This window comes from Petaurus breviceps, unplaced genomic scaffold (assembly GCF_028583685.1).
Source record: "Petaurus breviceps papuanus isolate PSGF00001 unplaced genomic scaffold, PetGlider_PUasm1.0 38, whole genome shotgun sequence".
In the NCBI taxonomy this organism is placed as follows: Eukaryota; Metazoa; Chordata; class Mammalia; order Diprotodontia; family Petauridae; genus Petaurus; species Petaurus breviceps.
Window position 1 is genome coordinate 103,159,951 of NW_027186304.1, and position 24,644 is coordinate 103,184,594.

Sequence of the window (24,644 nt, forward strand, 5' to 3'; positions counted from 1 at the left end):
GAGAACCCTGGGGAGCAGTGAAATGTAACACACCCAGCCTTCAGGCAGTGGGGGCCAAGGTAGTCACTGATATAGTGATTATGTGTGTGTATAATGTGTGTATGCATATGTGTGTATATATATACAGTGTATTCTGTGTGTGCATACGTGGTATGTGTATATACATGCATGTACATATGTGTTATATATACACCCTATTCACTCCTTGCTTTTGTTGGGTCAGTCATTTTCATCATCTCAGTTCCTGATGTTAGTATGGCTTCCTCACATGTCCTAGAATAGTGGCATTTAGAAAAATCACATTGGATTGGTTTTACTTTTTCAATTGTTGATTTTTCTTAGACTTGGAGTGATTTTTAGTCTCTCTATTACCACATTGTCTTATTTTCTCAATGTCAGTAAACGGGGATTGATTTCAATAAAACATTGATACTAATCCATGTTCAGTAATGCGGTGTAGTGGCAGGATGTTGTGCCACCAGTCAGGACGACCTGCATTCACATCTTCCCTCAGACATGCACTAAGCTATGTGACCTAGGTAAGTCAAAAAGTCAATAAGCATTTACTTAGCACTCACTATGTGCCAGGCACTGTGCTAAGTACTAGGTATGGAAGGAAAAACAAAAAAAAACGGTCTCTGTCCTCAAGGAGCTCACATTCTAACAGAAGAGAACATGCCAACAGCTATGCTGCATAGAACAATGTAAATCATATACATGTATACACATACATACATATATACACATATATGCATAATTGTAGATAGTCTCAAAGGAAAGGCATTTGTACTAAGAGGAAATGAGAAAGGTTTCTGGCAGAGGGTAGGATTTGCAATATGCCTTGAAGGAAGACAGGAAGCCAAGAGAAAGAAAAACGAAGAAATACAACATTCCAGGCATGAGGAACAAGCTAGTGAAAGGCACAGTATCTGACGTAAGGAACAGCAAGGAGGCCAGTGTCATTGGATAGCAGAGGACATAGAAGGGAAAAAAAATAAAACTACTGGAAAGGTAGGAAGAGAACCAGGGGTTTGTAAAGGGTTTGTGTCTCAAAACAGGTGGCCCAGTGGATAGAGCACTGGGTTTAGAATCAGGAAGATACATCTTCATGAGTTCAAATCCGGCCTCAGACTTACATAGCTGTGTGATCCTGGACAAGTCACTTGTGTTTACCTCAGTTTCCTCATCTGTAAAATGAGCTGGACAATGGCTGGTATCTTTGCCAAGAAAACCCCAAGAGGGGTCATGAAGAGTCAAACATGACTGAACAAAATGGCAAGATTTAGGAAGCTGTGGAATACTTTGGTATTTGGTCCAATACAGGAAAACACAAAGCCCACAAGACAGTAAAGCAAACCAATTTTACTGAGGTTACATATTTACAATAGGGGAAACCAAAGAGAATGGCAGAAATGGGCCAGGTCCACTGCCTGGGATCCTGGATGGAATTGGGACCCAAAACTGGTAAAGTATGGTGAGTTTTTATTGTTTTTTCTTACCTACATTGAGCAATATCAGACATTGGGGACAGGTAGCAAAGAGTCTGGACCTGGAGACTGATGCTAATTCATACAAATTTGAGAATGGGGAAAAAGAATCCTATGGAATTTTAAAGATAGTTGATATCCAAACTCTCCAGCAGAGGGCTTTCAACCATTATTATTGGCCTTAGTCTGACAGATTTAATGCACAGGATTTGAGCTTTCCCAAGGTATCTTCAGTTTAATGGGGTGAAGAAGCTACCTAAAGTCCTCAAGGATTTAAAAGCCAAACAGGATTTTCATTTGACCCCGGAGGTAAAAAGGGGAGTTGAATAGGAGAGGGGGAGAGGTGATATGATCAGACCTTTGCTTTAGGAGAAGCTAAGTAGGGGATGGACAGAGGCAGAGACTTGAGGCAGACTGACCCAAAGGCAAATGCAATTGTCCAGATGTGAGATGATGAGGGCCTGCACCAGTGAGGCAGCAGTGTCAGAGGACAGAAGGGTGTGAAAACAAGAGGGTAGAACTCGGTGACAGATTGGATATGGGAAGTGAATGAGAGTAAAGAGCAGAGAATGACACCTAGGTCATGGACATGAGTAACTAGCAGGATAGCAGCATCCTCAACAATAATAAGGTAGCTCAGAAGAGGGAAAGGGAAAGCATCCCTGACTTAGACTTCAGCCATAGCTCCTCAACTGGAGAATGGCTGATCAAATTATGGTAAAATGCTATATGCTATAAGAAATGACGAGCAGGATGGTTTCAGAAAAACCTGGGAAGACTTACATAAACTGATGAAGCAAAGTGAAGTCAGCCGAATCAGGAGAACAATGTACACAGTAACAACAATATTATAAAAATAATCGACTGTAAGAGACTCAGTAACTAATCATTATAATGATTGACCACAGTTTCAAAGAACTCATGATGAAAAATGCTGTCCATCTCCACATAGAGAAGTGATGGACTAAGAGTGCAGACTGATGCATATCTCCCCCTTTCTTTATTTTTCTTGTATTTTTTTTTTCCTGAAACATGGCTAATGTGGAAATGACTTGATGAGTATGATGGGTACGATATTTCTTGTCTTCTCCATGGGAGGGGGGAAGTATAGGAAGGAAAAAGTTGAAACGAAAAACAAGAATAAAATTTAAAACAAAAAGAAACATCCCAGTTATTTCAATCAGTTCTCATTTGGCACAAGTGAATTCAATTGAACAGATACATTTCTTTGTTAAGCGCCTTTTGTGCCATGGATTCTGTGGGTATATAAAGACAAAAGTGAAACACGTTCCTGCCCTCGAAGAGTTTCTATTTTATCAGTTCCCAACTTCTCTTTATCAAGGGGCAACAACTCTGCCATAGAAGAGAACACTATTGCTTTTGTTGTGTCGAATGAGGAAGAAAAATGGGTGGTCACAATTAAATTCTTCCTTTCTGGAAGAGTTATATCCAACCACAACACCAGAGGCAGCCGCAGCTTCTGTGCCTTCCTCATTCACCTCCACGTAGGACTTATGGACGACTTTGGACACAGCCAAGCCCTTCTGGGTGGTCATTCCTGAAAAGTCAGCACTTTGTGTATCAAATATATCTGTCATCCCCATAGCTTCCAATGTGGGCCTCATAGAGTAAGTCTCTTCTACTCTAAACCTCGGAAAATACAAATTAACTTCTTTCTGGCCCATATTGTCAGGATTCATCAATTCTGATAATTTCTCAAAAGTAAGATCTTGTTCCAACTACAAAGAAAAAAAAGGACAAATGTTATGATTATGAAGGAGGTTTTAAATCATCAGAATTTTAAACAGGTGTGTGTGTATGTGTGTAGAGAAAACTGGTTTCCACTCATATTGTACATGAAAAAAAACTGAGATTAACAATGTATTTTTATGCTTTAAGTGTTCTTATCCCTGTTCCCCAGAGTCAAGAGAAGGGGCTGCCAGCAGCTGTCTGCCTACCCCTCACCTTCTTCTCTTCCCTTGCCTAACCCTGCTCCTCCCCTCTCACACCTCACTTCCCACTCTCCCCCTCCCATACCCCACTCCTCCGCTCCCTTACCACTTTCCCTACCCATTCCCTCATTTAATCCCTTCTCCTCTCCTGACAGATCCCTGAGGATCCTCTGTGTGCATGCATTTGCAGGAGGGTATGTGAGGAAGGGGGGAAAAAGTCACCCCAATTGATGCATTTCGAAAACCTGTGCAGTGTGCAACACCTGGGGACCCCTCACCTCCAGGAAGAGAAGGAAAAACAAATGTCGGTTCAACTATATAAAACACTTAAAGGACAAGATATGTGTGGCTGGAGACAATATCTCAAAGAATGTTCTGGCTACTATAATCTTGCTCTCTGTGAAAACACATCTGATCTCAGAACAATGAGAAGCCAAGGCACTTGTAGCATGATCCACAGTAGCAGATAACATTTCAATTGCCTCAAGTCTGGTCTCTGTAAAAGCTAGTCTTATTTGAGAAAACCCAGACCTCTCATCTTGGTCATGTTTCGTAGAAAAAACAGTAATCTGAGTCACAAAAAAAAAAGTGTTCTTTGATGCCCTTTTTACTGTAATCAATCATAAGGAAGGTGATTAATTGTGTCTATTTGTGGTTTCAGAAACCTAAAAGCAAACTGCCAAGAAAATGTCTGAATATACTCTGAGCAAAGAGCCTCAGTTTCTTTACCTTCTCCAAACTGATGTTATCAGAAGGCAGCAGCACAAACATACTTAGATGTTTGTTTGTATATGGTAGTTCGAGAATCTTCCCCTGAGAGTCCTCAATGTATCCCATATTGAAGAAGCCTGTCTGTTTCATCATTTGCACAGGTCTGCTTGTGTCCTATAATAAAAGAAAATAACACATAATTATCCAATAAATATGCAATTTCCCTGAGAATTTAGCCTTTTAAAAATTCAATATCAAAAATGTCAGTTTATTTTTTTTTTAAATGAACTAAAAACTTCAGAAAACTGTTCAGCTTTGGCCATGGCTGCATGGGGTTAACCAACTGATCATTTTAGAATCATCTTCAGAGTGCAGGTCACATTAGCAACAGTTTCTCCAGAAAAAAATCAAATTAAAAATCCAATTCTACCTTGGAAGCATTTTTTTAATCCTTTATTGTCAGGTATATAAAAATAACCATTAAGCCAGGTGATGTGAGATATACAGTTCTTGAAAATATAAGTTGAATGAAGTTAATAAAGAGCAGTGGGATAGGGGGCAGCTAGGTGGTGCAGTGAATAGAGCACCGGCCCTGGAGTCAGGAAGACCTGAGTTCAAATCTGGCCTCAGACACTTAACACTTACTAGCCATGTGACCTTGGGCAAGTCACTTAACTCCAATTGCCCTTCCCTCCCCACTCCAAAAAGCAAAAAAAAAAAAAAAAGAGAGAGAGAGAGAAATGGGATGCATTTGAACCCTAAAAAAAGTATCAGGTTGTTATTTCTGTCTTCCCACAAATAGAATCCTGGAGAAGCCTTGCAAATAGTGTAAACAAAATGGCTAGAGGCTAAATTTGAACTGGTTAATTTCTGTAAATTCATTCAAAATCATTTATTCATTTTAATCTTAAAATAACTCGACATCGTTTCATGACTAAAAAGCTGTCAGAGTAGTACAAAATAGGAATTTTTTTCTCATCTTATCAAAATTATCATAGCTATTCAGTCATGTCTGACTCTTCATGACCCCATTTTGGAGTTTTCTTGGCAAAGATACTGGAGTGCTTTGCCATTTTCTTCTCCAACTCATTTTACAGATGAGAAACTGAGGCAAAAAGCCTTAATGGACTGGCCCAAGTTCGCACAACCAGTAAGTGTCTGAGGACAGATTTGAATTCACGAAGTTGAGTTTGTCTGATTCCAAGCCCAGTGCTCTATCTGTTGTGCCATCCAGCTGCCAACATTAGTAGACCAACATTAAGAGAAAAAAAAATTTATCATCCCTTAAAATAACATTTGATTATGCTAATTTACTGACCACTTTTAATTTCTAATATTGTTGAAATGCATCAAAAGGAGTGGCATTAACAGGGTGATTTTTTTTCTTTTAACGGATGGCAGCTAAATAACTTCAAAGAACAAGTTCAACAACAGGGCCACAGCATTTACCTTCCCTTCCCCCTTTCCAGCTCCTCTTTATGTGTTGTTTTCTCCCGTTAGAATGTAAGCTCCTTGAGGTTAGGATATACATGCAAACATACATGTATATATGTATGTGTGTATATATCTACATATATTTATATACACATAGACATACATTCAATCTTTAACTTTCATGGAAGTAATGTTCCTAGAAAACAGCTATCAAAAATATGAATGTTGACACATTAAACCTATAGGTAACAAGGTTAAGTTCCTGCAACCACCAAAAACTGTAATCTTTCATTAGAGATTGCTAAAAGTATACTTTTCTGCAGAAAACTTTTATAACAATTTTTATAACAAAACATTAATATGCCTTCATTTCCTAACCCAGTAACCATGAAATAACCCAGAAAATGTGGTACACAAAATAAAATTGATTAACATACAAACATAACACACTAGGACTTCCCTAGAATTCTGTCACCTCTTGTGCTAACATTTTTAATTTAAAAAAATTATTTCAGGGGGCAGCTAGGTGGCGCAGAGAATAGAGCACTGGCCATGGAGTTAGGAGGACCTGAGTTCAAATCCATCCTCAGACACTTAACACACTTACTAGCTGTATGACTCTGGGCAAGTCACTTAAACCCAATTGCCCTCCAAAAGAAAAGCAAAAAAAAAAGTTTATTTCAGACAATATTCACTTTTCATAACATGAAATCTACAGTACCATAAATACTATATAGCAAATAAAATTCTTAAAACTGAAATATTTTTTAACCTGAATCTTACCTTCCACTGCATCAGATGGTGGTGTGAAGGCACTGTACTCCTTACTTATACTGCCATAAACCCCTCTACTTTAGCTGCCCTCTGAAAACCAAGGGAGAGGTTGCTAGGGCTCTAACCACTCAGCTCAGTTGGCCAGTACCCCAGCATGGTCATTTCCATGTACCAGGTCTCTGGCCCTTTTTGAGTGCTCCAGCAGTCCTGGGAGCAGGGCCAGTACTTACCAAGAGCTTCCGAAAGAGGATGCCCTCTCTCTCTTCTAGCTAAGCACCCCAGGCCACGCAGCTATGGTTCCTTCCTTCTGTCATTCCTTCTCCCACCAAAGAATTGGCTCCAGGCTGAGGAAGCAGCCAAGTTTTGCTTCTAGCAACTTCCCCATTTAATCAGAAGACTCTGAGACTAGTGAGGTCTCAATATCACCCCTGCCATTCCGAAAATCTATCTTTGTTGCACACAGCTGGAAATGTGCATCATTGCTAACAGCAAAGTGAAAATGTTACTAATAAAATTACATGAATGCTTAAAGCCATGAAAGTTAAAGGCAGGAATGAAGATCAACTGTATGTACATATACACACACATATGTGCATGAATGTTTATATATGAATATATATGTATATAACTATACCTGTGAGTATATAACACATATTATCTTAGAGATATTATTATAATATATATAATCTTTAACAGATACATGTTTCTCTTTCTATGTCTCTATCTCCAACACTAGTCTCTCTCCTAAGCATTAGTTCCTCATCACCTATTTCATATCAGATTTTTCAAAGTTGATGCCCCAAAGATCAACATGTCCAAAACTAAACTTCTTATCTTTACCCTCATTCCTACCCTCTTCCAAACTTCCCTGTTTCTGTTAATGGCTGGAGAAGGAAATGGCAGACCACTCCAGGATCTCTGCCAAGTCACAAGTCTCTGAGTCACAACACTCAGACATGACTGAGAAACAACTGAACAACACTATGCCCTGATTCAGGCCACATCTGAGCTATTGTGTTTAGTCCTGAACGTCAAAATTTACGAATAATTTTGATTATCTGGAAAGCACTGACCAAAGTGAGCAGAAAGGTGAGGCACCTTAAAACCAGGTTATGAGGCAGTGTCTGGAGAAGCTTAGTTTGTAGTAAGTAATCCCTTTGGACATGGGTTGTACTAAATGGTCAATGGATTAAGTAGACTCCTAAATCTATGATTCTATGCCGTAGAATTTATTACAAGGTCATGAAATCATAGATTTAGAGCTGAGAGGTGCCTCTAATGGCATCTGTTTCTAACTCCCTCATTTTACAGCTGAGAAAACTGAGGACAAATCAGGTTATATGACTGAGAACAAGACAAGTCCACCAGAGGTGAGATTTAAATCACGGGCCACTTTTCTTCCCACTGTATCAAGAATCGTTATCATCACTATCATCAGAGATGTTTAAACAGGTATGGTGAATGTTATGGTCTCCAAGGTCCCTTCTAACTCTGATAACCTATGACTGTGTCCTATGTGCCAGGAATATAAATCTGAAATAAATATGACTCCCAGGGTGAATCCACTTATTTCTTCATGCAGGAAACAGTAATGTTATTTTGCTTGCATAGCATTTTTAAAAATACAACCTTTATCTTGTCATTATCTTTTCCAAGTAAAATTCCCTTTGACCTTACCTTGTGCTGTTTCTCCTGTCTAGGATACCCTCCTTCATCTAGTATGACTTTTGAAAGCCTACCTGTCCTTAGCACACACCTCAAATTCTTCAACCAACACCAGCAAGATTTCCCAACCACTCTAACCCACAGTGATCTCTCTGTGCTGTCAACGATGGCATTTCTTTTCTGTAACCATCATTCAGTAATTAGCTATGATACAGTGTTGAGAAATCTCTTCCATTGCTTCCAAATATTTTACCTGTTGGTACCTTCTTTACCCAACTGAACTTTAAGCCTCTTACAGACAACAGCTGTCTCCCATGCTCTGTGTGGCACTTCTTCCTCTACTGTCTGGTGCACAGCTATTGGTTAGTAAATGTTTGTTAGTTTGTTCCTTTGTTAACAGTCCTTGTGAATGAACATAGTCTTACAGTATAAAATAACTTTTTTCCTAGTCTAGTGATATAAAATGACTGTTTTTCTAACTTTCTACAAGTAAAACAACAAATATAATTTAAAAAGTTTAACCATATTGCTGTGTTTTTTGGCTTTTCTGAACTGCATTTTTTTCTCTTCATTTGTTATTCTTTGTTAACAGGTAAGGCTTGCTGATTAAAGGAGGAATAAATATAAAGGATATTATATATATATATATAATATATATATATAAAGGATGAAGATAATATAAAGACAAAAGATACCAATTAAAATAAAATTAATAAAAGTGAAATCAGAAAGTATCTTTCCTGGGGCGGCCAGGTAGCACAGCGAGTAAGAGCACCGGCTCCAGTGTTGAGAAGACCTGGAGATCAAATCCCGGGCTTAGCACCCACCCAGAAACACCTGGTTGTGTAACCTTGAGCAAGTTACTTAACCCCATTTGCTTATAAAAAAAATGTCTTTTCAGTACCTTGTTTGTCCTGAAATTTGCTTCTTGGGTATTTTCTTGCTTAAATTTCATGGCCCACTTGCCTTTGAAATAAATGGCATTTGCCAGTACCAGGACAGTAGCTGGGTCAATAGTACCTGCTGAAAATAGCTCCTTGATTTTTCCTTAGATATAAATAGACAAAAGAACAAATATCACCTTTTGTATTAATTTTTTTTCATTTACAAGAAGTGAACCAAGAAGTTTGCCAACAAATGCTACAACTTGGTATGTCAGCAGAAGCCATTCTCCTTATTAATAAATGGTTCTTCCCATGGTGTGGGACTAGTGTATAGTCTTTGTAGGGTAGAGATGAAGTCAGAGAAAAAGTTTGTCCACATTTTGAAACCACTCATATTTGAAACCACATTTGAAAGACCTGCTCTTAAAAAGGGATCCCAATGCATCAGTGTCCTTCCCCCTATCCCCACCCAACTCCTGGAGTATCAAAGGTCTCATCTATTCTATTCAGTTCAACCTATGTGTCTTCAACGACTTCTATAAGCAAAGTACTATACTAAGCCCATTTAGATGGAAAGGCTCTCTGTCCTCATAGAGCCATATATGCCTACCCAAATATAACAGCCTTCAATGGTGGTACCATCCCCTACTAGAAGGTATGACCAGCCAGAATCATTAATGGATTAGATGACAAAAACAAGCATTATCTCAAAAAAGTTTTGTTAATACTTCTTGGGAGCAGGTCCTCTAGTTCTATCTCAGTAGAAAATTACCACAGGAACTAATTTCTTACCATAAGTAGTTAACCCCTTGGACCAGAGGAGAATAGTTTCAGTGGGGACAGGGGTTGGAGCAAAGCAAACACAAGAAGTTAGACTATGAGGAAAAAAGGATGCAGCATAAAGGTTTTAGGGCACCTAGGTGACACAGTGGATAGAGTGCCTGGTCTGGATTCAGGAAGACCTGAGTTCAAATCCGGCTTCAGGCAGTTATTATCTATATGACCCCACATGAGTCATTAACCCTGCTTGGCTCAGTTTCCTCATCTGTAAAATGAACTGGAGAAGAAAATGCCAAACCACTCCAGCATCTTTACCAAGAAAATCTCAATTTTCTTAAACAACAATAACCTTTTGAACAAAGGTCAAAGCTAGAGAGAGCACATGAGGAAGCCCCTACAATCTGAGAAAAAGACTTTTTCCAAAAAGGTAAAAAGTATTAATAATGGGAGAAAGTAGGGTAGCAACAAAGACTAATTTATCTATCTCACACTGTTGACTAAGGACATCCCTGAACTTAGACACCACTAAAAGGATCCTCAGGCTAACATACTCTATTTCATTGAAATCCATCTTTTCCCCTGAGATTATTTGTTCCTTCTCACATCTTGAGTCAGGTTCAAATTATAAACCTCTGTCATTAGGATTTAAGTCACATCTAGGAATTCAGGCTTCTAGGGCAAACTCAGTCAAGCTGCAGACTGATGCCCTAATCCCTCCGGCTGATCCCACACAGATGGGGCATGTCACATATCACCAGACCACCAACTCCATGCCAAGCTGCTCATTTAGAGCTTCAGAGGAGCTAAGAAAGCAGTTAGCTCCATCCTGGCAAACAAGTATCAATGCTATAGGACAATGAGAAGTAGCAGCCTAGACCAGGCAAAGGAGTGGCAAGAAGCTGGTCGGCCTGCCCTGGGAAGGGGGAAGGGAGAAGGATGCCCTCTAGTCTATCAGAATCTGGGGACTGGTCCCTGTTGTTCCATGGACATGCCTATTCTGAACAGGACCATTTCAAATTCTTTGTTTTATAAGCCCTGCTGATACTCTGTAGATCCTTCACATTTAGAGATTATATCCTTGCTAGAGGACATACCATTAAGCAATGGAAAGGTCAAGGTTCCAAGTCATTCCAAAGGAGGATCAGATTGTGTAAGAACTAATATTGTACTTCAAAGATTCTTTCTTTCCATGGCTGGAGACCCCTGTTGGTCAAGTCGCACAAGCAGATAAACACTGACCATTATGTGATTGGAGGAAAGCATCAGTAACTATGACCAGTGCCTCTATATTCCCCTAGAAGTGAATCTGACATAGAATGTCCAGGAGCAAGAATAGCTGCTGGACAGAGACTGCAGTCTTTGAAATCACAGACAGTCAGGAGTGTGGGGTTGAGGGGGAGGGGGTGGCAATAATCAAGAACAATCAAAAGAGGAAGTGAAAAGAGCTGTCTTTGATGCTAGATTCACCTTAGATGCTAGAAGTGTGACAAGTCATTAAACAATTCCTCTCAACAACAGCCTTGTCTAGAGCACTGGAGAGGACTTAGAGGTTGTCTAGCTAACAACCTCATTTTTAGATTTAGAAGCTAAGTTATTTACCTAGATTATTACCAATTATTACTAATTAAGGCAGAACCCAGACTTCCTGGCAATTACTAGCTCACTTATTTTTCTACATCTAGTGCCCAATTTAACATGTATCGAACTATTACCCTTTAGAAATATCAGGAAGGGCAGCTAGGTGGCACAGTGAATAGAGTACCAGCCCTGGAGTCCGGAGGACCTGAGTTCAAACGTGACCTCAGACACTTAACGCTTACTAGCCGTGTGACCTTGAGGGAAGTCACTTAACCCCAATTGCCCTGCCTTCCCCCCTCCAAAATGCAAAAAAAAAAAACCCAAAACAAAAAAATTAGAAATATCAGGAAAAATAAAGCTCTTCTTCTTTACTTACCATTTGTTTTATTCTCAACCCATGAATTAATCTTCCCTCGACTGTCTTCTGAAGCATGTAAAAAGTCCACAGTTTCCAGCCCTGCTTTGTAAATATCCTTTACACCATCTAAGTAGGGCTTTGAAACAACAGAGGAATGTGAATACATACATCCATAGATTGGCCAGGTACAGAGAATAGAGAATACAAATAGTTAATGCCATGAGGGAAAATGCCATATCTTAAACACTAAGGAATTCAAAATCTAGACATAGAATATTTCTGAATCATTGTACTACTCAACTGTTCTAAAACATGCCCCCAGTGGTTATGGACTTAGAACTGGAAGGAATTTATAGATTATCTAACCCAACTCCATTACTTTGTAGATGAGGAAACACCTGCAAAGAGAGGTTAAACGTGCCCCAGCTCACCCAAGTAATAAGTAACAGGCCCTTTGGCTCCAAGTTCAGCCCTCTTTACGTGGCCCCATGTTCTGTAGTTAGTCATAAGGAAAACAATGATCAGTCTATCTGGCAAGTTCAGGTGGAAACAGAACTGAAAGCATATTAATAACCCATGTTATGTTAACAAGTCCCTTTTTTGATTACAAAAGCTATGGCTCTAAATATGGTTAATTGACCTACTGACAGATTAATGAAATGAGAAAAGTGCCATTTAGATAAATAATTATAAAAAGCATATGAGGGCACCTCATATACCACTTCAACAGTGACAGGAAAAAAATAACTGAGTGTGGATTGGTGTGGAACTGAACAGAGACAGAGTTATGTTCTTGAGTAGTCGCTGAAGATGGCGGCATGGTACTCCACATGGCTGAGTGGTTCAGAGGATCTTCTTTAGAGTTGAATGGTTTTTTCTAATAATTTCCCCATTGTTGAATATGGTTTCTGGAATTTCCATCTCAACACAATGATCACCTGGACTGAATATAGGGATCATATATCCAGAGTTGGAGGGACCAGAGAGGTTGTCTGGTCCATATCTATCATTTCAGAGATGAAGAAAGTTCAAAGGAGTTAGAGTGATGGGACCAAAGTCACACAGACAGTAAGCGGCAGAGCTAGGGTGTGATTCCATATCTCTTGACCTTCTAATCCAGTCCTGTACCAATCTCCTGTACCAAGCTAACTTCTAACCTTAGACACCTGGAACATTCTCCTCAGGTGCTCTGCAGGTACAGAACAGGCCCATTCTTGGAATTTTAGGAGCCTCAAGAGAATCTAAGCTTGCCAATCAGAACGACTCGAGGCTAACACCTTAGACAGGTCAGCAAAAAGCCTGCAGAGATCCAATTATGTAGCTACAGGAAGAAGGCCTCAAAAAATGGATGAGATACTATGTAAATAATGCACCGTGATATAGCGACTACTTTCTTTTTGTTCTGGACCTACAACAGATTTCCTGCTATCACTATAGGAGAAATCTCTCTTATAGTGCAGATTAGCAAGCATGCTTAGAGGCACTGAGAGGTTAAGGAACTTGCCCAGGTCACACAGCTAATATGTACCACAAAGATGGGACTTGCACTCGGGTCTTCCTGATTCAGGCCAGCTCTCCATCTAAGATTGCTTAAAATCTCATCAGAAGAAGCTACTCTAAAAGGTAAGCAATGTAAAATAAGCTGGAATTTTCAATACTGTGACACGCCCATGATAAAGTAAATGTTGCTATGACAGAAATGTCAGGGCTTTGGACATGTCAACACCTTAAGCAACAGAGTACCACAGATCAGCTGGCAACATCAAAAGTGGCACCCTACCCATGATGTAACCACAGGCAGCCAACGCTACAATCGGAACTATTATACCTACCAGACAAACATGCTGATTCTGGAAGTAAGGACAATTCTTCCTTGCTGATGGCTATCTCCACCATTATGGTCACTACGTCATTCCAGTTTTCTGGGTTATTTCCTGTGCAAATGCACCAAACTTTGGATAGCCTCTGCAGGAATAATATTATAAGAACACCTCTAGACTTCTTTGTAAATGGTGTTTTATTCTCTGCCTTTGCTTTGCTCAGAAATGAAAGATTTGGGTCAGGTAGCCAGGACAAAGTTTACCCATCTTTTTTTCTCAAGGAATGCTGTTTGTTTTGTAGAGCCCCACTGATTTCGTAGAAGCTGTTAAGATTAGAAAATCCATTTGGGAGAGGGTCTCAGTATGTACAGCTAATACCATTCCCTGGTCAGTGAGAGAGCTTGGCTCACAGATTATAATTGAAATGAAGCTAATCAGAGACCACACTGCTCAGGAAAAAGGACAAATGGTGGAGGAAGTTTGCACCTAACTGGAAAAGAAACTTGGTGACAAAGAGGTAGCTGGGAGAGCAGTGTCAGATTTGGATTCAGGAAGACCTAAATTCAAATCCTGCTTTAGCCACTTAATAGCTTTGTGATCCTGGGCAAGTCACATAACCTCTTCAGCCTCAGTTTACTCATCTGTAAAACAGGGATAATAATTGCACTTTCATCACAAGATTGTTAAGAGGATCGAATGAGTTAATATGTAGAGCACTTTGCAAACCATGACATTTAATATGAATGCTAGTCATTATTATTATTATCAATGAGGAATATTGAGAAAAATCTGACTGGATAGTAAAAAATTCATTGGTCTATCTACAATGTCACTCTTATAGTGAAGAAGGATGATATACCAAGCCATATTAGCTCACTGTAAATTTCCTTTTGTCAACAATCAAGTTTCTTTTCTGATCCTTTGCTTACAGAGCAACAATGTGATCTATGATTTAGATTCTTGATGGGACAAGGCAGAGTCCTATGCAAATGACTAGTCCTGGATATCATACCAAAGATATATACTCACTGTAAATTAACAAATTGGTATTCTGGTTTATATATCAGCCTCTAGTACACTCAGTTAGTATGAACAATTACTTCTGGGTTAATCTGCAAAACTGAATCTCCAAACCTGAAAACCTAAAGATTCTGTTTTTTGTTGTGTTTTTCTTTTTTTGCTTTTTGGAGGGCAATTGGGGTTAAATGACTTACCCAAGGTCACCCAGCTAGTTTTTGTGTTAAGTGTCTGAGGCCAGATTTGAACTCAGGTCCTGCTGACTCCAGGGCCAGTGCTCTATTTACTGCACCACCTAGCCATCCCTAAACCTAAGGATTCTCAACCTTGAACACACGATGAACCTAAAAAGGTGAAAACACTCTCAAAAACCAGTGTGAAAATGCCAGACATCTGCTATGCATCTTCACCTACTACCTCTTATGACTTCTATTAACTGGACTTTGTTTAGCTAAGAGAAAATGATGTGATCTTGAGCACCAGCGTATTCAGCATCTAAATGTAAATGATCAGTGATAGAGCCAGAACACTTACCTGCAGGAACTGAAATGTCTGGCTTCCATAGAGTCTGTTGGCAATGGTCAGTGAACAGTCATCAATGGGTTTGTTGATTTCTTCCAAGAGGGAATGAAACTGGGAATGGATCTCTCCAGGTGTGCCACAGACAGCCTTCAGATAAAAAGAAGATTCTTGAGCTGATCCTATCCCAGAAAAAGCTTCCTTCTGCTAGCTTCTGTATATTTTTATTGTGTCATGGATGCTCTTTTGTACATCACTGTCAATGTCCCCCACAACTCGTCCAACCGTCTCCCCCTCAAAAAATTAAAACTCCCTTACAACAAATAAATAGGTAGCACAGTGGATAGTGTCTGGCCTAGTAAGGAAGACTTATCCTGAGTTCAAATCTATCTTCAGACACTTACTAGCTGTGACCCTGGGCAAGTCTCTTAACCCTTTTGCCTCATCTGTAAAATGAACAGAAGAAGAAAATGACAAACCACTACAATATCTTTGTCAAGAAAACCCCAAATAGAGTCACAAAGAGTCAGACATGACTGAAAATGACTAATACTGAATAATAATAGCAATCTTTTTCTTTCCTCCACACCCAGAGCCTGTTGCCACATCTTCCACATTTCAAATGTAGTACAACCAGCTGAAAGCTTCTGCCTTGAATATTAAAGGAGCTTCTTCCCTTTTGGGTCAACAGAAGGATCCTTCACCTTAGATCCTTCCTTATCGGATGCTTGCCTATATCCCTTTTTGGGAAAATGGATATGCCAAAAGTGCTCATTTTTCTGACACTCCCATCGGTGTGATGGGGTCCCAGTCTGGAGCATGCATTGATCATGGACGGATCACCCAACCCCTGCTGTCATGCAGCTCACCTCTGCTGATGTACCATGACTATCTCCAACACCTGGCCTGCCTCCTTTTGTAACTTCATCTAAGTGAAGCACCTGAAAAATATATTAAATGTTGTTGTGGGGGTCAGAATGAAAAAAATATATGTATCTCTCAATTATACATTTGGGGGAAAACAGTAAATGTATCATAGATGGATAGCTGGAAGAGACCATAGAGATCAAGTCCAACTCTTTCATTTTACAGCTAAAGAAACTGAGGCCGAGAAACTGGATGAGATGTCTTTCCCATGGTTACACAGAGAGTAAAAAGCAGAGCTGGGATTTTAAGCCAGTAATTTAAATGCAGCACTACACATACATCCAAGTTTTATTTTCAGTCTCTCAGTTTCAGTTGACACCCCTTACAGAGGTGTTAACACTTCCTAAACAAAAAAATCTTGAATTGTGATATGGAATCAGACTGATAGCTCCAGATTCCTAGCAAGCAGTCTTGTGCTAGTTTATAGTTAATAACAGGTATGTTCTGTATACTTTTCAGATTATGAAAATAAAGTTGCAATAAAATGTTTTTTAACTTCCCTCTGATTTGGTGTATGCTAAGAAAATGCAAACAAATCTTACTTGTAATCTAAGCCAAGTGCAATTCTGAATATACTTCAACTGTGTGATTGAGACAAGCCTTAGGCAAATGTGACATGAAAGTCTGTTTTGAATGCCGCAATATGCTGTGCAAAAATTACCCTGAATTAGGACTTGTTATAAAATTCCACAAGTCTGTATTTGGAACACAGACTAAAAAACAAAAAACAACAAAAAAATCCTCTTTCCCTAACAAAACCACAAAAAGACCATTTGAGGAAATGAAACCAAGCACAGTTTGCATTTATTTACCTTTTGTATCTGAAATGCAGTTTTCTCTCTGGCTCCAAATAAGACCATGGCCATCACCGCTGAGATGCTCAGGGGGGAAATGACCAGATTATCCTCTGCATTTTGCTTTAATTCTCTGAAAATACGAAAGCCAAATTTGGCATTTGCTTCACTGAGAGAAGGCATTGTCAAGCTGCTGAGACCTAAGAAAACAAGAAACCCCAAACCCAGAATGTCAATTAATCAGGCCAAGTGCTGAGCTATATACTAAGAATAAAAATACAGAAAAAAAGAAGTGGACAGGAGAGGAGAGGAGAGGAAAGGAGAGAAGACAGGAGAGGAGAGGAAAGGAGAGAAAACAGGAGAGGAGAGGTGAGGAGAAAAGGAAAGGAAGAAAAAAATTTCTACCCTCAATAATTTTGTCATAGTTGATTAGGTCCTAGACTTGGAGTCAGGAAAACCTTAAATTGCACTTTTAATACTTTCTAGTTGTGTGACCATGGGCAGGTCATTTTACTTGTCTAGGCTTCACCTTGTCTTTCTTTAAAACGAGGATGATAGTCACTAATCAGTCACAGGGCTGTTACGGAGAGTGAATCAGTCATTCTGTGAAGATCCTCCAGCTTGATAAGTTGACAGAGGTGGGACCTGAACCCAGGTCCTTTGATTCAAGGTCCCGGGCTTGTAGCACCAACCACACTAGCAAGGACTCCTCCGTTATTATCGCTGTTATTCCCAGAGCCTGGCACAGTGCATGGCACATGGCAGGCCCTTCAGGATGCTTGTACTGACGGACAGACAGCATCTATTTCAATAGGGACAGATTTCCTAGGTCACAGTTTATTTGGTGAAGAGTTAAAATATATTTTACATGAGCTCACTATAACCAGCGCTCTCAGTATACAGTATAGGGTGGGCTCACTAAGGCTAACCTCCGCTTCTGTTCTGTGGTCATTATCAGCCCCATCAGGTCACTTTCTTCCCGGGGCGGCTTCTTCCCACGAAATGATTACTTCCTACAGGACTGCCTGGCAGGGGAACACGCTGAGAAGCCTAGAAAGAATCAAGGAACAGAAAGGAACAGAAGCGTTTACCTTCTGGTTTTCAGCTGCAAAGTTATCGGTCAGTCGGGCGAGTTTTTCCTTTCTGACCAGAGAAGAATGAAAGTATAAACCCCAGGGTGGCTCCGCCCACTCTGGGACTCACCAGACCAGTGATTCATCTCTGCTGGGGTGGGGTGCCTGCCCGTGCGCGCGCCTAGTGTGGAAGTACCTCTGGGACAAGTTTGCATTAAATGTGAAGTATGCAGGAGGGGAAAGAGCATTAGATCTGAAGCCAGAAGACCGGGGTCTGAAACCCAGACTTACTAATTAATGTCTGTACCGAGTCACTTCATCACTCTTGGCCTCAGTTTCCCCATCTGTAAAACGGGTGGGACCTTCCAGTTCTAAATGAGGTAATACTTTAAAGCAGATAATTTCTCCGTATTTTTTCTTTTTGATAACTAGAAATTTACATACAGGATTTGTCTATAGTGAGTTAAAATTTGAATGCAAAAAAACAAATTCCCACCCACATACAGAAAAAAAAAAGTTGGATTAATGGGTGAATATTTGCTTTACAACTAGTTACAATGGGGTGTCTATAAGTAGAAAGCTGTCTTAATTTCTTAGAAATTTGATGCCATTTACCATAAAAATATATTGTCATGGAACAGTTCAGGATTACATCTGCTTCATTCATCAATGTTTCATGCATTCCCAAATGCATCTTTTGGGAAGACTGATCAGCAGGATAATCAAGAAGCAGCTGGGGGAGGGGGAGGAGGGGGGAGATGACTAGATGGCTAGATGGCGAAGTGAATAGAGCACTGGCCCTGGAGTCAGGAGGACCTGAGCTCAAATCTGGCCTCAGACACTTACTTACCTTGGGCAAGTCACTTAACCCCAATTGCCTTGCCTTCGCCCCTCCAAAAAAAAAAAAAAAACAGCTACACAGCTTCTTAGGGTCACACAATCCTACTTCTAGTACTGTGTGAAAACACAGAATAGATGCCCAATATATACTGGCTGATTTGAAAGCTGTAACTTAAAATCTGCCATCCTAAAATGGTCCCATTTGCAGATAGGACACTTGCCTAATGGTCATTCGCCTTAACTTAGACGCTTCAGCAGTCAGGGATTTCATAGGTCACCCTCTCCATTGCTGCTGATCACAGCCTCTCCAAACCTTAGTAGCTGGTCTTTGATAGTTGTTCATCTACCTTCTTGTTCTCCCTACAACCTGCCCCTCAGGGAAAAAAAAAGTCCATGCCCTGAATCTAACCTTCTGCTGATGAGCTCCTCTTCACTCAGCTGGACAGGTCCTGGCCTTGGCCGGTATAGGCTTGGGAAACTCAGATGTAAATCTCCTGACTCCATACATTTTCATTGACTGTGCTCTATGCCTTGAATACTTTACCTCATCTTCACCTCCTAGCTTCCCTGGCTTCCTTCAAACCTCAAGTCAAACTCTACCTTTTATAAAAAGCTTTTCCTTTTCTCCCTTTATGCTTTTGCTCTGAGATTATCTCCAATTCACCCAGTAAATCTTGTAAAGGCATAACCTTTTTCATATTGTCTCCCTCATTGGGACTTGAGGTTCTTGTAAGAAGGGGCTATTGTTGCCTTTCTTTGTTTCCTAGCACTTAACACGGTGCCTGGCATATAGTAAGCACTTAATTAATACTTGTGAACTTTACTTGACTTCAGATTCTTGTCCAGTGGCCCCAGATTCTTGTCCAGTGGCCCGGCTAGTTATAATATTGCTCAAGGAACTGAATTATCTCAATCTTGACATTCTCACAATAAATAAAATCAGAAAACGAAAAGGCTGTTACAAAAGCATGGCTCAAAGATTCCTTGGAGCAGAAAACAAATTAGTTGAGAGGATTGGTTTTCTCATGTTTCCACAGGCAAAAGGGAAAATCATTTTATAGGATACTCTGGTCTTTTTACACTATAGTACCACCATGAGGAGAATATTTATAAAACAATCCCCCAGAAGAGAATTATAGGCTATGCACCAACATCAGGAGACAGAGAAATATGATGAAGAATTTGGTGAGACCCTCCAAATAAAATCCACATATACTTTAACGACTTTAATAAAGAACAGTCATACAAGGGGAAATCTACATCTCTTTCCAGGCAGGGAAAGCTTTTCCCTGTGCAGTGACAAACACTGTACTAACAACAGAGTCATATTTATCCAAAATCTATAATCAGACTAAGAGTAGCTAGGAAGAAACCAGACTATCCATGATTCAAAGTGGCTGAGATTTCATTTTTCTCGGATCCAGGGTGCTCACTAGGAAATGTCTGTTTATATTCCAAGAATTGTGTGGGGAGTTCTTTGCTATTCTTTGCTATATCAATAGAACATTCCTTCTTTTATCTGTGGTCTCCTTACACTCATGCAAGTGGGAATTAAGTTTCAGCATGCTGTGAGATACCAAGAAGAGATTTTCCCATGTTCTTAGGATGGGAATCTACCTAGGCTCTTTGTATCAGGAAAGAGTCCCAAACCAAGAGTAACACATGCTTTAAAAAAAATTTATTTTATTTTATTCATGCCTTTTGATTTTATCTAACAGTCATTTTGAATATATTCCCCCTCAATTCCAACCATCCAATATGACTTCCTTGTTAACAAAATCAGTTAAACAAAATCAACTGAGAAGCAAACATTCCCTAGCCATAATCCCTAACTCTCTGTGGAAAGGAGGGGTATTTGGTTCTCCATCTCTTCCCCAGGGCCAAGATTAGTCTTTAGGATGAAGTCCTTGGCATATAACAAGCACTTAATAAATGCTTATTGATTGATTAATTACCTAAAATTCAATTTATACTATATATTTTTATTAATTTTTTATTAACAAGTTTTTCTTGTCTCTCTCCTCCCTACTAAAAAAAATCCTTGTAGCAAACATGTATGATCAAGCAAAATAAATTCCTATATTTGCTATTTCCAAGAAAGTGTCTCATTTTGCATATTTAGTCCATTACCAATCTGTCAGGAAGTGGGTAACATGGTTTATCATTAGCACTCCATAATCATGGTAGGTCACTGACTTGATCAGAGTTCTTAAATCTTTTAAATCTGTCCATTTTTACAATATTTTTGTTACAATATAAAGTGTTTTCCTAGTCTTGCTCACTTCATTTTGCATCAGTTCATATGTTTTCCCAGGATTCTCTGAAATTGTCCCTTTCATCATTTCTTATGATATAATAGTATTCCATTTCATTCATAAACTACAATTTGTTTAGCCATTCCCCAACTCATGGGCACCCCCATAGTTTCTAGTTATTTGCCATCATGAAAAGAGCTGCTCAAACATTTTTATAGGTATTAGATATTAATCTCTTCAGGACATAGGCCTAGTAGCAGTATAATTTGAACATATCTTTTTTTAAAAAAAATTTATTTTATTTTAGACTCACCTAACATCAGAACACAAATACAGAATAGAGAAAAGAAACAAAAACATAATCATAAACTTAAATACTGGAACTTAAATAAAAAGTAAGGAAGGGAAAAAAAGCATGTCATGTGTATAACAGAATATAAGAGGGGATTCAAAATCTGTCACAATAAATTTTCATTTATTTTCATACAGCATGTATGATAGATATATACTACACTGTGTTGAGAGCTGTCCATCTTTTCTTTGCTTCCGTGTAAATTTTCTTTTGTTCTCTGCTGTGAACTTTTTTACTTTGTTTTTTTTTCCTCCCTCTCCCCCCCCCAAAAAAAGGCTATAATTAAGTGTGGATATATTTCTCTATAGCTATAGATATATACATATAAATACATATGTACATACATATATAGACATATACTTTCCCAACCACATTCTACTCCTGATCTTTGTTTTTATGTATGTGCCTATCCCTTGTCTTCTATTCCTCCTGCCTCCTCTACTGTACTTCTACCTGCTACCTTACCCTCCTGTTACTTGCCTACCCCCCTTCAAGGAACCCTCCCTTATCCTCCCATTCCCACTGATATAAACACTGTTCTATACCCCTCCCCTTTACCTATTCCCTCACCCACCACTCTAAAGATCCCTCCCTTGTCCTCTTCTTCCTCCCTATCCCCTTACTATTTTATTTCTTAATTTAGAAGACTTTTGTACTCTTCTAAATATATATGTATTTTTCCCTCTTAAACCCATTTCCAATGAAAGTAGATTACCAGAACTACCAGCCCTCCTCCCTCATCTAATTCCTTTGTATCAATTCTTCCTCTTATACCTCATTTGTATAAAATAATTACTCTTTTTAACTTTCCTAAATGGTTTTACTTTTTTAATTCATGTCATACTTAGGTTTACTCCCAGTCTTTCTCATGAGCTATGCAGTTATTAATAAGAATCTTAGATATGCGTTTCTCATTTTACATATATAAAAAGTAAATGGTGTGTCCTTATTGAATCCCTCGTAATCAGTCTTCAGTATGTACCTTATGTTTCTTTTAGCTCCTGTATGTCAAATCTTCTATTAAGTTCAGGTTTGTTTTGTTTTTTAACAAAGTCTTGAAAGTCTAACAGTTGATCAAATGTCCATTTTTTTCATTCAGGATTATCCTTAACTTTGCTGGGTATATTTTCAGCCAGACCCCCAGTTCTTTTACTCTTCAATAGATTGTGTTCCATGATCTGCAGTCCTTTAACGTCTCCCCTACTAGGTCTTGTGTGATTCCAATTGTGGCACCATCATATTCAAATTGTTTTATTCTTGTTGCTTTTAATATTTTTTTTCCTTGAGCTGGGGGTTTCATAATTTGACTATAATATTCCTATGAGTTTTCCTCATAGGATCTCTTTTAAGTAATGATCAATGGATTTTTTTTTTATATTTCTACCTTCCCCCTTTGTTCTAATGCTTCAGAACAATTTTCTTTAATTATTTATTGTATTATTGTATCAATATTCTTTTTTGGGAGGTCCAGGACTCAGCAACAGACCCAGAAGCCACAGAACTTGCTCTTCTCTGAACACCAGGTCTATCCACATCACAGAACCATGTCTTCTCAGCAGCAGAAGATGCCCTGTACCCCACCTCCCCAAGTTCATCAGCAGCAGGTGAAACAGCCCTGCCAACCACCTCCCCAGGAGCCATGTGCCCCCAAGGTACCAGAGCCTTCCCATCCCAAGGTCCCAGAACCTTGCCATCCCAAGGTGCCAGAGCCTTGCCATTCCAAGGTGCCAGAGCCTTCTCATCCTAAGGTACCAGAGCCATGCACCACCAAGGTCGTTCCACCTGCAGCTCAAGAGAAGTGCCCACAGGTCCCCAAGACCAAACAGAAGTAAGATGTCCCAGGACGACACCCTCCATGGGACCAGCTGCCAGATGAAGAATGTTCCTTACCATCATGTTTCCAATCCTAATTGCTGTCTATACTTCTAGGGAGAGAGTTCTCCCCGGTGCTTTTCAGCCTATAAATATCATGCTGAAACCAATTAGCAAAGGTCCTGCCCTTCATTTGGGTCCTGAAAATGCTACAGAAGTCTGTCCCCACCCTGGGATTCCTAAGCACCTGGATCAGGCTGAGGCTACATCTGCCTGAGCTGGTCCTCTGGCAACACAGCTCTCAGGGCTAAAGTCAGAATCAGTCCAGCGAGGCTTCAGTCCAGTAATGACTGTATCCTTTCTACGCTGATCCCATTAAACTCACTTTCCAAGTGAAAAAAAAAAATTCTTTTTTGGATCATAGCTTTCAGTTAGATTATTTTTATGTTTTCTCTTCTTTATCTATTCTCCAGATCTGTTGTTTTTCTTATAAGATGTTTCACTTTCTCTTCTATTTTTTCTGGTTTTTTTTTTAGGGGGGGGTTCTTTTTTTTTTTTTTTTTGCTTTTTGGAAGGCAATTGGGGTTAAGTAACTTGCCCAAGGTTACATGGCTAGTATTTTTGTGTGGGTGTTAAATGTCTGAGGCCGGAACCAAATGTGGGTCTTCCTGACTCCAGGCCAATGCTCTACTTGAAGTGCCCATCAGAAATTATACACCAAAGCCCCCTAAAACCTGCCAGAAGGGGCTCCTACCAGGGTCCCTGGAAACCACCTAATAGGCCATAATAATGAGGGAATGTTTCACCTGTGTTGCTAGAAACATACTCCAGATAACAAGTCTGTTCTTGTTAGCCCAGATACAAGTCTGTTCTTATTAGGTACCCAAGACTTTACCAGAAATGGTACCCCCTGTTTGGAATCACACTCTGTTAGCAACACCTAGGTCTATAAAAATGCATCTTACAGAAGGCTCGATGCTGTCTTCCTTATTAGTGAGGCAGTCACCGCAGTTAATAAACATTCCTATCAAATTATAATTGGCATTGCTGTCCTGTTATTTCTCAGATGTCCACTACATACTCACTGCGCCACCTAGCTGACCCTGTTGTTTTTCTTATAAGATGTTTCCCTCTCTTCTATTTTTTCATTATTCATATTTTTTTTCATTATTTCTTAATCTTATAATTTTGCTGGCTTCCCTTTGCTCAAGTCTCATTTTCAAGGCGTCATTTTTTTCCTTAAGATTCTTGATCTCCTTTTCTAATTGGTTGGCCTTCCTTTCATAATCTTCCTGTTTTTCTTGGGTTATTCTTTTTCTTTTTAGTTTTTTCTCCATCTCTGTCGTTTGATTTTTTTAAAGTCTTTTTTTAAGACCTATGAATTCTTTTTGGGCAGGTGACCATTTGATGTTACTCTTTGGGGCTAAAGGGGGTTTCAGTATCCTCCTCTGAAGATGAATCCTGGTCTTCTCTATTCCCATAATAGCTTCCAGTGGTTGGATTCTTTCTTCTTTGCCTGTGCATTTTTGTGGTAGTAGCTTAATTTTTATAATCACCTCTAGCCTTGGGGAATGGGGGATGGTGCTGCTTGCCCCAGCTCTGCAGTTCTCCC

The 24,644-nt window shown here is 39.5% G+C and overlaps 2 protein-coding genes across 5 annotated transcripts in view; one reads left to right on the forward strand and one right to left on the reverse strand.

Annotated features, from left to right (window-relative positions):
• Positions 1 to 2,486: 2,486 nt before the first annotated feature.
• The window catches only part of LOC138170728 (serpin B4-like), a 427,261-nt gene continuing 405,103 nt past the window's right edge, over positions 2,487 to 24,644 (reverse strand). Inside the window, exons 2-9 of one of the 4 annotated variants that reach the window (XM_069100232.1) lie at positions 17,792 to 17,841; positions 16,719 to 16,900; positions 15,849 to 15,920; positions 14,995 to 15,129; positions 11,642 to 11,759; positions 8,928 to 9,070; positions 4,169 to 4,324; positions 2,487 to 3,226 (exon numbers count right to left, since the gene is read on the reverse strand). In XM_069100232.1, coding sequence (XP_068956333.1) covers positions 2,825 to 3,226; positions 4,169 to 4,324; positions 8,928 to 9,070; positions 11,642 to 11,759; positions 14,995 to 15,129; positions 15,849 to 15,920; positions 16,719 to 16,883 — 1,191 coding nt within the window. In that variant the 5' untranslated portion in view covers positions 16,884 to 16,900; positions 17,792 to 17,841 and the 3' untranslated portion in view covers positions 2,487 to 2,824. The other 3 variants (XM_069100231.1, XM_069100234.1, XM_069100233.1) reach the window with 3 other exon arrangements.
• LOC138170205 (cornifin-B-like) lies at positions 22,687 to 23,438 on the forward strand. The gene has a single exon (XM_069099532.1). It carries the CDS (start codon positions 22,765 to 22,767, stop codon positions 23,050 to 23,052), a length of 288 nt encoding a protein of 95 aa, XP_068955633.1. The 5' UTR covers positions 22,687 to 22,764; the 3' UTR covers positions 23,053 to 23,438.